Consider the following 16,493-nt stretch of genomic DNA (forward strand, 5'->3'; position numbering starts at 1 on the left):
ATTGAAATTAAAATTATTCCCCAGACGAATGTTGTAATATTCTCAAGTTCAAGGCCTATTGAATTCAAAAGTATTTAGATGTTTTACTGTTAGAAGGCAACAGCACCATTTTAGAGCAGTTGGTACGGTCTAACGTCCTCTGAGAGCCAGTGAGCAAGAGAAGCAGAAGGCCAAGGCAAGGTACAATTTCACCTTTTTTTTTTGTATGCCTTCCTATAAGTTACTTCTTAGTTTGAAGTCGTTATGTCTTTCTATAGCAGTGCAATACTTAAAATGTATATCATGCAATTGCAACCTACTGTATAATTATTGTGGGAAGAACCGAGGCATATTGCTTGCTAGCTAACGTTAGCCAGCTGGTCCTCTTGAGTACATGGTGAGCTAACTTGGCTGGTTTAGATTAATAACACATATGTTAATAACTTAAACGATAGTTATTAGCTAACTAAAATAAATGGTTACCGGTAGCTACCTGAATGAGTGTATTTGCTGATGTGGTTATGTGGACACAAACTAGCTATGGTAGCTATCTAGCTATCTTAAACTACTGTAGCAAGTTAATTGATTGCCAAATGAATCACAACGTAATGTTATGACGTTCATCCTTTACCAACTGATTATGAAATTGGCATCGGAAATAGACTGGTATGCTAACTTGATATGCTGCCACACAGCTATAGCTGCACCAAAGATTTGTTGTACAGTATACAAACAATGTCGTGTGTTTTGACACCAACAACAGGAAGTATGGTGAACTTTGCTGCCCTGATGCGTGACCATTGGGTGAACATATTTGTACCCCTTGGCTTTGTGATCGGGATCTACATGGACAGAGCACAGGATCAGAAGCTTACCGCTTTCAGAAACAAAAGCGCATTGTACAGCAGGTAAGTTATAAATCTGCAGCACACACTGATACTATAGATGCGAACCATACTGTGCTGGCACAGATATTTTGTTTTCACATTGTCCTTTCCCGCAACTATAGTGGATGCGAAACCAGGCCAATATGGCTTTGGCCTAGTGTGAATCAGGCATGACAGTATCTAGACTTCATAAGAAAGGATACATTCTTAGCAATAATCTAAGTGGGCACTAATGGTTCTCTGAATATTCTCCCCAATTTATAGGGAGCTGAAGCCTGGCGAGGAAGTCACCTGGAAGTAGACCCACCTGTCTCTGAATATTTATTGTGCCGAAGGCACATCTCCTGTTGTGTGATTTACATTTTCTGGATGGTCTTCAAATTAAGCACCCCGATACGTTTCCGTCACTGTATCGACCAATAAACATGTCCCTTTCATCTAAACACCCTCTAGTCACTAATTTGTGACTTAAGTATACACAACTATAGTAATAAGGCAGGGTTCTTCAATTCTGGTCCTGGAGGGCCGAAACACCTCTGTTTTTCATCCTCTCCTTCTAATCAGGGGCTAATTCAGACCTGGGACACCAGGTGAGTGCAATTAACTACCAGGTAGAAATAAAAAACAGAAGTGTTTCGGCCCTCCAGGACCGGAATTGAAGAACCCTGTAATAAGGCATAGTTGGACATTTGCAACACACAAAAACAAGGATTCTTTTACACCAATATGCAATTGAGTTTAATTCAATATTTACTGAACAGGTAAAGGGTAACATTGTTAAAGGGCTATTACATATCTATGACTTTAGATAATTTTGAGTGCCAGCATTGCACAATATAGTTTGAAGAGTCTAGACGAGTTTGTTGTAGAGGGCAATGCTGATGCACTACTCATTTAATTTGACTGCTGTCCTAAAATCAGATAACAATTCTACCTACACATAGTGTGACGTGAATGATGCTAGCGCAGCAGATAGCTATTGTGAAACTTGTATTAGAGTCCCTTCAGGATCGCTGCAGAGGTTCTGCAGTGTGAATAAGCCCTCTCTCAAACAGCAGCTCAGCCAAGGACACCTGGAAGAGCAGGGAATTACATCTTTAAGAAAACTGCATTGCAGACTCCAACACAATCACTGTATATCATCAAGGCTTGACCATGCACTACAGAGATGCATAAGTGGTTAGATTTTATGCAGAAGAAAGCATACATGTTTTAGCAATGTTGCATTACATGTTGAGAAACACACCTTGTCCTCAGCCAACTCGCATGGCAAGCTGCCCACTGTCACAAACTTTGGATACGCATGGATCAGAAACTCCATGGCATCTGTGTGCTGAAAGAGTTACATCATAACAAAGGCTATCACTGCAGTGCGTCATCTCAGACAGGCACACATCACTGCTATATTAGCAAGGCAATTACAGAGACCGAATCATTCATACCTCTGCTTTTATTTCAAAGCTCTTGGGCTCCTCCTTGTGGTAGACTCTGGAGTTGTCGGCAGTGTAGTAAAGCCAAACTGCTTCTCCATCACTGCATAACCTGCGGCGGCACATTTACATTTTAGTCATTTAGCAGACGCTCTTATCCAGAGCGACTTACAGTTAGTGAGTGCATACATTATTTTTTTTAGTTTTCATACTGCCCCCCCGTGGGAAGCGAACCCACAACCCTGGCGTTGCAAACGCCATGCTCTACCAACTGAGCTACATCCCTGCCAGCCATTCCCTCCCCTACCCTGGACGACGCTTGGCCAATTGTGCGCCGCCCCATGGGTCTCCCGGTCGCGGCCGGCTACGACAGAGCCAGGGTCTTTTCTGAAAATGTCATCCCTTTAGAGCCATGCTTTTGTATTTCATGCTGAGATCTACCTGGCGATTCCAGAACGGACAAGTCTGACTCTGGTCTGGCCCCTGATGGCCACACCCATGTCCACAGCCTCTCCATCCTGCCACCTGGAAGGAGCTCCCTGGACACTGCTGGCCCTTTCCTCTGTGGATAATCACCAGAATCAGTTACACTGGCCATGTGGAGCAGTCACAGTAGTCAATTTAATGTGACATTTTAGAGTAAATATTTACATTTTAGTCATTTAGCAGCTATTATCGAGAGTGACTTACAATAAGTGTTCAACTAAAGTAGGTAAAACAACCACCTATCACAATTTCAAGTAAAACCTTATTTGGTACCTGTGGTGAGCACTGGGGGTAGACAGTCATGGAGATAGTCCCTAGCTTTCTGATCCACAGCAGCATCCACAGGGGCAAAGGTTGATAGCTTCTTCATCAGACCCTCTATTTTGGATAGGAACTGGGCCCTGCGTGGATCCTCCTATACACACACAGGTAGATTGAGGGCCATTATGAGGGTGCAACGTTACATTATGTTCAGATATAAATATATTGTGTAGAACAGACGTTCTTTGCAATGGGGCATAGGCGTCAGCTCTGTTACATCTCTATCTTCAACATGTCACCCTTCTGAACACACCCCTGCTGAGAGTGGGTGCTTAGAGGTTCATTGTACATTGGAAACCAGGCACAGGTAAATGGTGGTGTCTGAAGTACCTTGTCAGAGTTCTGTACCCCCATGTAAGTCAGGTAATCCACAGGCAGGCCTCGTCTGAAGTCCACATCATCCTCCATGGCCATCTCTAGGGCTGCTGGGACCACCTGTCAAAGAGATCATGTTCTGCATCATACAAAATACAAGCCTATAATTACAAGTAAAGGCATGTTTTTGTATAGATATTTTATATCCTGCAATATTTTCATTTTTTTTTTTTAAACTCTGTAAATTAATCCATGACCAATCTACATCACAAAATGTATTTATTGATACAAAATTAGACAAAGAACTGGACAGTGTCCCATACAAGCAATGCATAGGATTAAGCGGGTTAATAACAAACCTTTGCCAGTAGGTTTCCCCAGCTGTTCGTCTGGTAAGATGAGACAGTGATGTGGAGGGAGTGAGCATCCGACAGGCAGTCCCCCTGGTGGATGAAACCTCGGGGGAAGTAAAGGAGATCCCCAGCCTCCAGGACTACATCCAGGATGGGCTTCCCAATCTCTGACTGGCTAAAGTTAGCTGGAGGAGGAATACCAAGCCATCTGTAAGGACTGAGGCTGAGGTACAAGGGAGTGATCTGTCGTGATTGTCTATTCATAGGCACAATAGTGGACAAAGGACTACTTACGACTGGAAACGACAGGCAAGACCTCATTTTCTGACCTGAAAAGTGACAGGAAAAAACATCCCACAAAATATATTAGTTTCTCAGCAGAGTGTACTGACATGAATCATGTTCAAAATGGGTTGCTGCATGCAATAGGTGCTGATCACCTTTTTGGGACAAACTAGATTTAGACTAACTCAGTCACCTGGGGTTGTAAACTCTCCAGTGCTTCTTCCCTTCCAGCTGAACCACAAAGGCCTCGATGTCATCATAATGTGGAGCAAAGCCCTGTGTTCCTGGAGGTGTCAGATACCTGGGGACAAAAAAAATACATTTTTACTGAAATGTCATGAAGTGCATCAGCATTCAGCATGTGGTAAGAATACAATATAATAGTTTGTCATCCAAGGAGGAAATTATGTTCAGTCCCATACATGTTCAATAACTTTCAATGTTGTGTGAGAGCATCTCACTGGTCAGATAGATTGTCAGAGAGGGTCACTCACACGTTGGCTCCTGCCATGCTGCCAAAGTGCTCCTGGAGGATGGACAGCACATTCCACACAGTGGAGGAGAAGGCCTGGGGGTTCAGCATACGCAGGGAGCAACCACTCTGGATGACATGGAACATAACAGGTTGGGTTTCAATATTATGTTGAGGTACTAAGGACTTTAACTAGAACATGTTACACAGATATTGGTATGATCTAACCAACACTTGCTCACACTTTGTAAATGAAACTTGACAAATCAGGAGACTTTCATTTGGCTTTTTACCTCATAGAAGTCCCATACAGTGAATGGGAGCGCCCTCCCTGGAGGATTGTGTGTCTCTCTTTTGCCATTTGTGTAGCTGGTGACATCCAGGTTCACCCCATACTGAACATCATCCTGAAAATATCAATAGCAAAAACCTTATCTGATCAACAAAAATGACACTAAACACAGAAGATGTGTAGGTAGTCATGACACCTTACCTGTCTTAAAATGCAATCAAACTCTGCTGTGGAGAACAGTCCCGTATAATAGTCTGGATTCTGACGTTTGATCAAAACTGGCTTCTTTTCCCATGTATCTCTAAGATCAAGGAAGTCAATAGTTAACAAAGGATATCTCCCTGTGCAATCTAGTACAATACTGTACTGTGAAAGGCTACACAGGCATCCTTACCTGAAGAAGCTCTTGGAAGGAATGGGGTGGATGAGCCACTGGAAAAGTTTGCTTGCTCTCTCCCTGCTGTTGCTGACTTTAGCCAGTTCACTCAGCAGAGCATCTAGTCCCTCTCCGCACTGTACCTCCTGCATACAACCAGACAATCAGTGTGTTTTAAGTTGATCAGTTTGACCAGGCGAGGCACAGAATAGCTTATATTGATCAAAATGAGTAGCGATCTATTTGGGGATGCAAAGCGATTGTAGATCAGTGATTCTGCTTAGTCTGAATACAATGTAGTTTATCTCAAACACTCACAATGACTGAAAAACCTAGGGAACCACAGTCATACAATTACATAGGCTATATGCTGATGCTCCAAACTAACCTCTGCCAGTCTCTCCACACTCTTCTCTCTCTGTGCCGCTTTGATGACCTGCTTGCCCATCTGTTTCCTTTTGGTCTTTTTGATGGATTTGGGGGGCTGGATACCATTTTCCTTCCGCTTCTTTGCTGTAATCTATAAAAGCATCCAGTAGGCAGAGGCAGTCAGCCTTGAAATGGTTTTAGGCAATCAGCAGTCACTTGAGCAGATGCATATAGCAATAACAGATTAAACAGATGATCCTTACTTATATGCACATTTGCACTACTTCAAATTACATACATTTGCTAGCTAGCTACTTCAGTTGGTTTGGCAACACAGTTGATGTGTGCCGGCTAACAAAACAGGACACTGTAAAGTACATTTTACAAAACATAGCCTATCTGAAATTGCAAGCGAGCAAACACCAGTAGTAATAACTTAACCCCAAGTACCTTCACAGTTGATGTTTTAACTTCAGGAGTCGATGCTAATAGCGCATTTTGGTACAATGCAAAAGCTGACACATGTTTCTTCTCCATGTTGTCGAATATTTTCTCATTCCTCACGTCATCAATAGTGCGACAACAGGGATATTCCTACAGTTATTTTATTGTAAATCAGCAAACTCCAGTTTGATAAAGCACTTTATCGTCCTCTACTGTGCAGGCTGTCAGAGGCAGCAATCTCTGGTCATACTCCTATTGTTTGTCCCAATGACGTATATAAACCCTGGACTGCTAATTGCTTTGTATTGGCCATTGAGTGGCTTTGACGCCACGGGTTGGCCATATTGCCCCTCCCTAGTAGGCACAGTCCATAGGAATTAACGGAATTCTACAGTATTTCAATGGAATGTTTCAAGGATAAAATTATATGTGTTTAAGTAGTGAGAACAGCTACATTAGTACTCAAAAAAAAAGTACTGTTTTTTAATTTGTAATTGTTTATGTTTTGCTCACATAATATAATGTAAAAGTATGCATTAAGGTGTCTGCAATATAATAAACGTGTCAAAAACGAATGTAGAAATTGATAAATGCATTTCTATAGCTTCCTAAATATTTTACACTTGGAGTCCCAAGATGGCTGCGCGGTGGCTTCCATGTGTCATGCAGGGTTTAAACACATAATTGGTTTGTACCTAATATTATGATAACTAACCCCCTTTCATCTGTGTTTCTAAGGTGTAGGCTACTTTTAAAGCCTTTCCTGAGTGTTTACTTTATTAATGCTGCTCTAGATTTAATTAATGACGAAAAAGCATACAAAATAAGTAAATAAAATGTATGTATGTATGAATTTCCTTTGCTCAAAAGAGGTATGCATGGTCTACAAACAGGGCAGTTTGAATGCCTCTCACTATGTAACATGATAGATGTGCTTTTATTGGTAGCTGGCTGCCTCCCTCAATACTTGCTAAGCCTAATGCCATAATAGTTTAGTGTTTGGAGAGGGTTTGAAACAGTGCCTCCTGCCCTGTGCCATGTACCATGCGTCAAGACTAGTCAATACCTTTTGTCAGAGGCTGTAGTGCTTAATATGATGCCCCTGCTACATACCCCTTAGTTTACATAATTTAACTGTTTAAATGATAACATCGACTGTTTATGGATCTATTGTTTTATTTTGCTTGCACTGTACAGTCGTGGTCAAAAGTTTTGAGAATGACACAAATACTAATTTTCACAAAGTCTGCTGCCTCAGTTTTGATGATGGCAATTTGCATATACTCCAGAATGTCATGAAGAGTGATCAGATGAATTGCAATTAATTGCAAAGTCCCCCTTTGCCATGAAAATGAACTTAATCCCCAAAAAACATTTCCACTGCATTTCAGACCTGCCACAAAAGGACCAGCTGCCATCATGTCAGTGATTCTCTCATTAACACAGGTGAGAGTGTTGACGAGGACAAGGCTGGAGATCACTCTGTCATGCTGATTGAGTTAGAATAACAGACTGGAAGCTTTAAAAGGAGGGTGGTGCTTGAAATCATTGTCTTCCTCTGTTAACCATGGTTACCTGCAAGGAAACACGTGCCGTCATCATTGCTTTGCACAAAAAGGGCTTCACAGGCAAGGATATTGCTGCTAGTAAGATTGCACCTAAATCAACCATTTATCGGATCATCAAGAACTTCAAGGAGAGAGGTTCAATTGTTGTGAAGAAGGCGTCAGGGCGCCCAAGAAAGTCCAGCAAGCGCCAGGACCGTCTCCTAAAGTTGATTCAGCTGCGGGATCGGGGCACCACCAGTGCAGAGCTTTGTCAGGAATGGCAGCAGGCAGGTGTGAGTGCATCTGCACACACAGTGAGGCGAATACTTTTGGAGGATGGCCTGGTGTCAAGAAGGGCAGCAAAGAAGCCACTTCTCTCCAGGAAAAACATCAGGGACAGACTGATATTCTGCAAAAGGTACAGGGATTGGACTGCTGAGGACTGGGGTAAAGTCATTTTCTCTGATGAATCCCCTTTCCGATTGTTTGGGGCATCCGGAAAACACCTTGTCCGGAGAAGACAAGGTGAGCGCTACCATCAGTCCTGTGTCATGCCAACAGTAAAGCATCCTGAGACCATTCATGTGTGGGGTTGCTTCTCAGCCAAGGGAGTGGGCTCACACACAATTTTGCCTAAGAACACAGCCATGAATAAAGAATGGTACCAACACATCCTCCGAGAGCAACTTCTCCCAACCATCCAAGAACAGTTTGGTGACGACCAATGCCTTTTCCAGCATGATGGAGCACATTGCCATAAGGCAAAAGTGAAAACTATGTGGCTCGGGGAACAAAACATCGACATTTTGGGTCCATGGCCAGGAAACTCCCCAGACCTTAATCCCATTGAGAACTTGTGGTCGATCCTCAAGAGGCAGGTGGACAAACAAAAACCCACAAACTCCAAGCATTGATTATGCAAGAATGGGCTGCCATCAGTCAGGATGTGGCCCAGAAGTTAATTGACAGCATGCCAGGGCGGATTGCAGAGGTCTTGAAAAAGAAGGGTCAACACTGCAAATATTGACTCTTTGCATAAACTTAATGTAATTGTCAATAAAAGCCTTTGACACTTATGGAATGCTTGTAATTATACTTCAGTATACCATAGTAACATCTGACAAAAATATCTAATTACACTGAAGCAGCAAACTTTGTGAAGACCAATACTTGTGTCATTCTCAAAACTTTTGACCACGACTGTACATCATGTGGGCATACTCATTATATCCAGAAGGCGAGGTCAGTACAGGTGCATCAAAGCTGGGGCAGAGAGACTGGAAAAACAGCTTCTATCTCAAGGCCATCAGACTGTTAAACAGCCATCACTAGCACAGAGGCCCTGCTGCCTACATACAGACTTGAAAATCACTGGCCACTTTAATAAATGGAACACTAGTCACTTTAATAATGCCACTTTAATAATGTTTACATATCTTGCATTACTCGTCTCATATGTATGTACCGTATTCTATACTATCTATTGCATCTTAGCCTCTGCCGCTCTTACAATGACATTGCTCATCCATATATTTATACAATCTTATTCCATTCCTTTACTTAGATTTGTGTGTATTAGATATTTGTTGTGGAACTGTTAAATATTACTTGCTAGATATTACTGCACTGTCGGATCTAGAAGCACAAGCATTTCGCTACACTCGCAATAACATCTGCTGACCATGTCTATGTGACCAATACATTTGATTTGATTTGATTTTGAGTACGACCACAACTGCTCAGTACCTTTTATGGCCACAGGGTGTAGCACTTCACCTACAGTTTGTCCAAGGTACAGCAACTCCCACTCCCAGAATGCTTCAGTATGTTTGCCTAGCCTTCTCCAACAATGCAGCTTACTGTAAAATTGATCGTGCACATAGGGAGATCTTGCTAGCTACGCGTACATGGTTACATTCAAGACCGAGCATGCCATTTTGTTATCAACTTGCATAACGCGACATATATTTTGAAGCCTTTTGAAGGTTTTATTTGGAGACATTTTGGAGCTTCATACCGGGTGAGTAGCAAGCTAACTAGCATTCGTCTGCTAGCAAATACATGCCTGTTGTGGCTAGCTGGTTTATTGTTCAGATGAGACATGGTTCCCCTTTGCCTTTTCTCCAACCCCCTTCTCTTGTATTTTTCTTGTTGTGCGGAGACGTCTATTACTCTTAACTATTCAGTAATGAACTTAGCTATTTCGCCTCAAGTATTATGCTCTTAAAAGCCAGCTAGCTGGCGCGTTAGCACTGTGTGTGTGTCGGTCGTTCTTGGTACCCTCGCGAGCGTGTTTGCTTTGATCTCTCCCTCTGACTGACACGAAACATACGTCAACCCAGCAGTAAGTCATTAGCTAGCTAGCTGATCTTTTTTAAAATAAACGTTAAATGATTAAGGTGACAAAAGTACTTGGTGTCTGTGTTACAAGCCAGCAAAATGCTGTTTATTGCAGCTAACTAGTAAGCTAGCTGGTTACCTAGTCAATGCAACTTGTTAGTCTTTTCCCCATTTGATTTGCATGCTGCAATGAAGTTGGCTTGCCACAATACTTTGCCAATTCAGTACCATTGGCATGGAGTGAATCATGGTACAAAGAAGGGTGACACCACACCAACAACAAGGATTTAGGATAATTATGTTATATTGTTCTGTTACAGTAAGCTTCAGTAGCGGTCCCAAAAAAAGATACCCCTTAGTAATAGTGGTACTAACTAGAGGTAATTGCACACCTCAGTTTGCCTTAGCACTATAGTTTATTTGTATTTCATATGTTAGCTATATTGATATTTTACATGTATGGGTTACAAACTAGAGTTATTTTGTTACCAATAAGAAACTAGTGGGAAAAGCAACAATCATAGCAAAAACATAATTAGACATGTAATCTAAAATAATCAAAACAGAGCAAAATTACACTTAATTTGTATATTCTGTAAAAGGGGCGGTACACCAAAAATGTATATATATACTTCATTTTATTGAGTGATTCATCCATTGATCCTAAGAGAAAGTGATAGAGAATATGGCTTAGTTTTCTTTCTTTAATTACCCCACAGCCAGCATTAGCATCGCTGCTATTGAAACAATGGGAGTGGTAATTTTTAATGAATTTATTTGCAAATTATGGTGGAAAATAAGTATTTGGTCAATAACAAAAGTTTCTCAATACTTTGTTATATACCCTTTGTTGGCAATGACACAGGTCAAACGTTTTCTGTAAGTCTTCACAAGGTTTTCACACACTGTTGCTGGTATTTTGGCCCATTCCTCCATGCAGATCTCCTCTAGAGCAGTGATGTTTTGGGGCTGTCGCTGGGCAACACGGACTTTGAACTCCCTCCAAAGATTTTCTATGGGGTTGAGATCTGGAGACTGGCTAGGCCACTCCAGGACCTTGAAATGCTTCTTACGAAGCCACTCCTTCGTTGCCCGGGCGGTGTGTTTGGGATCATTGTCATGCTGTAAGACCCAACCACGTTTCATCTTCAATGCCCTTGCTGGTGGAAGGAGGTTTTCACTCAAAATCTCACGATACATGGCCCCATTTATTCTTTCCTTTACACAGATCAGTCATCCTGGTCCCTTTGCAGAAAAACAGCCCCAAAGCATGATGTTTCCACCCCCATGCTTCACAGTAGGTATGGTGTTCTTTGGATGCAACTCAGCATTCTTTGTCCTCCAAACACGACGAGTTGAGTTTTTACCAAAAAGTTCTATTTTGGTTTCATCTGACCATATGACATTCTCCCAATCCTCTTCTGGATCATCCAAATGCACTCCAGCAAACTTCAGACGGGCCTGGACATGTACTGGCTTAAGCAGGGGGACACGTCTGGCACTGCAGGATTTGAGTCCCTGGCGGCGTAGTGTGTTACTGATGGTAGGCTTTGTTACTTTGGTCCCAGCTCTCTGCAGGTCATTCACTTGGTCCCCCCGTGTGGTTCTGGGATTTTTGCTCACCGTTCTTGTGATCATTTTGACCCCACGGGGTGAGATCTTGCGTGGAGCCCCAGATCGAGGGAGATTATCAGTGGTCTTGTATGTCTTCCATTTCCTAATAATTGCTCCCACAGTTGATTTCTTCAAACCAAGCTGCTTACCTATTGCAGATTCAGTCTTCCCAGCCTGGTGCAGGTCTACAATTTTGTTTCTGGTGTCCTTTGACAGCTCTTTGGTCTTGGCCATAGTGGAGTTTGGAGTGTGACTGTTTGAGGTTGTGGACAGGTGTCTTTTATACTGATAACAAGTTCAAACAGGTGCCATTAATACAGGTAATGAGTGGAGGACAGAGGAGCCTCTTAAAGAAGAAGTTACAGGTCTGTGAGAGCCAGAAATCTTGCTTGTTTGTAGGTGACCAAATACTTATTTTCCACCATAATTTGCAAATAAATTCATTAAAAATCCTACAATGTGATTTTCTGGAGAAAAAAAATCTCAATTTGTCTGTCATAGTTGACGTGTATCTATGATGAAAATTACAGGCCTCTCTCATCTTTTTAAGTGGGAGAACTTGCACAATTGGTGGCTGACTAAATACTTTTTTTCCCCACTGTAACTATAGAGAACATACAAAAATGCTATGGTAATACAAAATGTAAGTTTGCACACTCCCATGAATGTCATAAATGATAGATCATTAGCTTCCCTACAGAAAAGACACTAACCTTCACACATCTAGATGGCGGGGTGGGTGTGGACTCAGTTCAAACTGTAGAACCCAGTTCCCTACATTTGAATATAAAAATTGATTTTTCAAACAAAACCACACTACATTTTATCTCTGGGACCCTCAGGATGACAAATCAGAGCAAGATTACTGAATGTAAGTACATTATTTACCTTCACAGGTGAATGTACCAAACCAGTTGCCTTGATAAGTGTTTTGTTGTTTTGTCCTCAAACAATAGCATGGTAGTTTTAGCTGTAATAGCTACTGTAAATTGGACACTGCAGTTAGATTAACAAGAATTTAAGCTTTCTGCCCATATAAGACATGTCTATGTCCCGGAAAGTTGGCTGTTGTTTACAACACCATTCTAGTCACATATCTCATATTGAGCAACAACCGTCCCGTATAAGGGACACCGATCCAGTAGAGGTTAATTCATTCAGCCTTCTTGTTTATTAGTGTGCTTCAGCACAAACACTTCTGCATTCTTATCCACTGCCATAGATAGACACATCTTTAAGTTGTACCTAAGGTAAACTGAACAAGTGTTTTGTATTTATAGAGGATTTAGTTGCTTTTTAGTGGTTATCATGTAAACCACAAATAAAATCTTCTTAAATGATATACATTTAAATATTTAGTTAAATAATCATTTTTTAGCGTATCTGTTAATCCTTTAGAGCACAATTTGTGAAAGAAAGGTCTGTTTTTCATTCCACCTCTAAAAAATACACTACATGGCCAAAGGTATGTGGACACTTGCCCGTCGAACATCTCATTCCAAGATCATGGGCATTAATATAGAGTTGGTCCCCCCTTTGCTGCTATAACAGCCTCCACTCTTCTGGGAAGGCTTTCCACTAAATGTTGGAACATTGCTGCGGGGACTTGCTTTCATTCAGCCACGAGCATTAGTGAGGTCGGGCACTGATGTTGGGCGATTAGGCCTGGCTCGCAGTCGGCGTTCCAATTCATCCCAAAGGTGTCTGATTGGGTTGAGGTCAGGGCTCTGTGCAGGCCAGTCAAGTTCTTTCACACCGATCTCGACAAACCATTTCTGTATGGACATCCCTTTGTGCACTGGGGGGCATTGTCATACTGAAACAGGAAAGGGCCTTCCCCAAACTGTTGCCACAACGTTGGAAGCAAAGAATCATCTAGAATGTCATTGTATGCTGTAGGGTTAAGATTTCCCTTCACTGGAACTAAGGGGTGTAGCCCAAACCATGAAAAACAGCCCCAGACCATTATTCCTCCTCCACCAAACTTTACAGTTGGCACTGCAAATCAACTTTAATTTGCCACATCCGCCGAATACAACAGGTGTAGACCTTACAGTGAAATGCTTACAAGCCCTTAACCAACAGTGAGGTTTTTAAGAAAATAAAAAGTGTTAAGTAAAAAATAGCAAATAATTAAAGAGCAGCAGTAAAATAAAATAACAGTAGGGAGGCTATATACAGGGGGTACTGGTACAGAGTCAATGTGCGGGGGCACCGGTTTGTCAAGGTAAAATGTACATGTGGGTAGAGTTAAAGTGACTATGCATGAATAATAAACAGTAGCAGCAGCGTAAAAGAGGGGGGTGGGGTGGCAAAGCAAATAGTAGAGGTAGCCATGATTAGCTGTTCAGGAGTCTTATGGCTTGGGGGTAGAAGCTGTTAAGAAGCCTTTTGGAACTAGACTTGGTGCTCTGGTACCGCTTGCCGTGCGGTAGCAGAGAGAACAGTCTATGACTAGGGTGGCTGGGGTCTTTGACAATTTTTAGGGCCTTCCTCTGACACCGCCTGGTATAGAGGTCCTGGGTGGCAGGAAGCTTGGCCCCAGTGATATACTGGGTCGTACACACTACCCTCTGTAGTGCCTTGCGGTCGGAGGCCGAGCAGTTGCCATACCAGGCGGTGATGCAACCAGTCAGGATGCTCTCGATGGTGCAGCTGTATAACTTTTTGAGGATCTGAGGACCCATGCCAAATCTTTTCAGTCTCCTGAGGGGGAATAGGCTTTGTCGTGCCCTCTCTTGGTGTGTTTGGACCATGATAGTTTGTTGGTGATGTGGACACCAAGGAACTAGAAGCTCTCAATCTGTTCCACTACAGCCCCATCGATGAGAATGGGGGCGTACTCAGTCCTCTTTTTTTCCCCTGTAGTCCACAATCATCTCCTTTGTCTTGATCACGTTGAGGGAGAGGTTGTTATCCTAGCACAACACGGCCAGGTCTCTGACCTCCTCCCTATAGGCTGTCTCATCGCTGTCGGTGATCAGGCCTACCACTGTTGTGTTGTGGACAAACTTAATGATGGTGTTGGAGTCGTGCCTGGCCATGCAGTCATGGTGAACAGGGAGTACAGGAGGGGACTGAGCACGCACCCCTGAGGGGCCCCCGTGTTGAGGATCAACGTGACAGATGTGTTGTTACCTACCCTTACCACCTGGGGGCGGCCCGTCAGGAAGTCCAGGATCCAGTTGCAGAGGGAATCGTTTAGTCCCAGGATCCTTAGCTTAGTGATGAAGGCACTATGGTGTTGAATGCTGAGCTGTAGTCAATGAATAGCATTCTCACGTAGTAGTTCCTCTTCCTCTAGGTCCAAAAGACTTCTCAACAGCTTCTACCCCCAAGCCATAAGACTCCTGAACAGCTAATCATGGCTACCCGGACTATTTGCACTGCCCCCCCCCCCACCCCATCCTTTTTACCCTGCTGTTACTCTGTTAATTATTTATGCATAGTCACTTTAACTCTACCCACATGTACATATTACTTCAACTACCTCAACTAGCCGGTGCCCCCGCACATTGACTCTGCACCGGTACCCCCCCCTGTATATATAGCCTCCCTACTGTTATTTTATTTTACTTCTGCTCTTTTTTGTTAAAAATAAATGCACTGTTGGTTAAGGGCTGTAAGTAAGCATTTCACTGTAATGTCTGCACCTGTTGTATTCGGCGCATGTGGCCAATAAAATTTGATTTGATTTGTCCAGGTGGCAAAGGGCAGTGTGGAGTGCAATAGAGATTGCATCATCTGTGGATCTGTTGGGGCGGTATGCAAATTGGTGTGGGTCTAGGGTTTCTGGAATAATGCTGTTGATGTGAGCAATGACCAGCCTTTCTAAGGACTTCATGGCTACAGAAGTGAGTGCTACGGGTCGGTAGTCAGTTTGGCAGGTTATCTTAGTGTTCTTGGGAACAGAGACTATGGTGGTCTGCTTGAAACATGTTGGTATTACTGACTCAGTCAGGGACATGTTGAAAATGTCAGTGAAGACACTTGCCAGTTGGTCAGCACATGCTCGGAGTACACTTCCTGGTAATCCGTCTGGCCCTGCGGCCTTGTGAATGTTGACCTGCTTAAAAGTCATACTCACATCGGCTACGGAGAGCGTGATCACATAGTCACTCGGAACAGCTGATGCTCTTGTGCATGCTTCAGTGTTGCTTGCCTCGAAGCGAGCATGGAAGTGATTTAGCTCGTCTGGTAGGCTTGTGTCACTGGGCAGCTCACGGCTGTGCTTCCCTTTGTAATCTGTAATAGTTTTCAAGCCCTGCCACATCCAACGAGCATCAGAGCCGGTGTAGTACGATTCAATCTTAGTCCTGTATTGACTCTTTGCCAGTTTGATGGAGGGCATAGCGTTATTTCTTATAAGCGTCCATGTTAGAGTCCCGCACCTTGAATGCGGCAGCTCCACCTTTTAGCTCAGTGCGGATGTTTCCTGTAATCCATGGCTTCTGGTTGGGGTATGTACGTACAGTCACTGTGGGGGCGACGTCATCGATGCACTTATTGATGAAGCCAGTGACTGATGTGGTGGACTCCTCAATGGTATCGGAAGAATCCCGGAACATATTCCAGTCTGTGCTAGCAAAACAGTCCTGTAGCTTAGTATCTGCGTCATCTGACCACTTCCTTATTAACAGAGTCACTGGTGCTTCCTGCTTTCGTTTTTGCTTATAAGCAGGAATCGGGTGGATAGAGGTATGGCCAAATTTGCCAAATGGAGGCTGAGGGAGAGCTTTGTACGCGTCTCTGTGTGTGGAGTAAAGGTGGTCTAAAGTAATTTTTTTCCTCTGGTTGCACATTTAACATGCTGGTAGAAATTAGTTTCCATGTATTTAGGTTTCCCTGCATTAAAGTCCCCGGCCACTAGGAGCGCTGCCTCTCTTGGTAAATAGTGTGGTCTACAGCTTATCATGAGATACTCTACCTCAGGTGAGCAAAACCTAGAGACTTCCTTAGTATTAGATTTTATGCACCAGCTGT

General features: G+C 43.0%; 2 protein-coding genes across 2 annotated transcripts; one reads left to right on the forward strand and one right to left on the reverse strand.

Moving 5' to 3' along the window:
• The first annotated feature begins 92 nt into the window (after nucleotides 1-92).
• LOC311108498 (NADH dehydrogenase [ubiquinone] 1 beta subcomplex subunit 1-like) lies at nucleotides 93-1,309 on the forward strand. The gene is made up of 3 exons (XM_084151130.1): nucleotides 93-180; nucleotides 743-887; nucleotides 1,131-1,309. Exons 2-3 carry the CDS (start codon nucleotides 748-750, stop codon nucleotides 1,165-1,167), a joined length of 177 nt encoding a protein of 58 aa, XP_084007256.1. The 5' UTR covers nucleotides 93-180; nucleotides 743-747; the 3' UTR covers nucleotides 1,168-1,309.
• Nucleotides 1,310-1,584: 275 nt separating this feature from the next.
• On the reverse strand, nucleotides 1,585-6,283 carry LOC311108540 (ribosomal oxygenase 1-like). Its single transcript, XM_084151187.1, has 15 exons — nucleotides 6,016-6,283; nucleotides 5,585-5,716; nucleotides 5,215-5,342; nucleotides 5,022-5,121; nucleotides 4,822-4,935; nucleotides 4,551-4,657; nucleotides 4,250-4,357; nucleotides 4,066-4,100; nucleotides 3,778-3,956; nucleotides 3,434-3,538; nucleotides 3,056-3,197; nucleotides 2,738-2,858; nucleotides 2,309-2,408; nucleotides 2,113-2,199; nucleotides 1,585-1,939 (listed from the first exon to the last, which is right to left on the reverse strand). The coding sequence occupies exons 1-15, from the start codon at nucleotides 6,100-6,102 to the stop codon at nucleotides 1,871-1,873; spliced, it is 1,614 nt and encodes a 537-aa protein (XP_084007313.1). The 5' UTR covers nucleotides 6,103-6,283; the 3' UTR covers nucleotides 1,585-1,870.
• Between the last annotated feature and the right edge of the window lie 10,210 nt (nucleotides 6,284-16,493).

This window comes from Coregonus lavaretus (genome assembly GCF_964263955.1).
Source record: "Coregonus lavaretus genome assembly, chromosome: 33".
Taxonomy (NCBI): Eukaryota; Metazoa; Chordata; class Actinopteri; order Salmoniformes; family Salmonidae; genus Coregonus; species Coregonus lavaretus.

Excerpts from the sequence above, each read along its gene's own strand:
- LOC311108498 (XM_084151130.1), top strand. The coding sequence starts at position 748 with ATGGTGAACTTTGCTGCCCTGATGCGTGACCATTGGGTGAACATATTT. Across the intron at positions 888-1,130 it reads AAAAGCGCATTGTACAGCAG|GGAGCTGAAGCCTGGCGAGG; the intron begins GTAAGTTATAAA and ends CCCAATTTATAG.
- LOC311108540 (XM_084151187.1), bottom strand. The coding sequence starts at position 6,102 with ATGGAGAAGAAACATGTGTCAGCTTTTGCATTGTACCAAAATGCGCTA. Across the intron at positions 5,122-5,214 it reads CCTTCCAAGAGCTTCTTCAG|AGATACATGGGAAAAGAAGC; the intron begins GTAAGGATGCCT and ends CCTTGATCTTAG. Across the intron at positions 2,200-2,308 it reads GCTTTGAAATAAAAGCAGAG|CACACAGATGCCATGGAGTT; the intron begins GTATGAATGATT and ends TAACTCTTTCAG.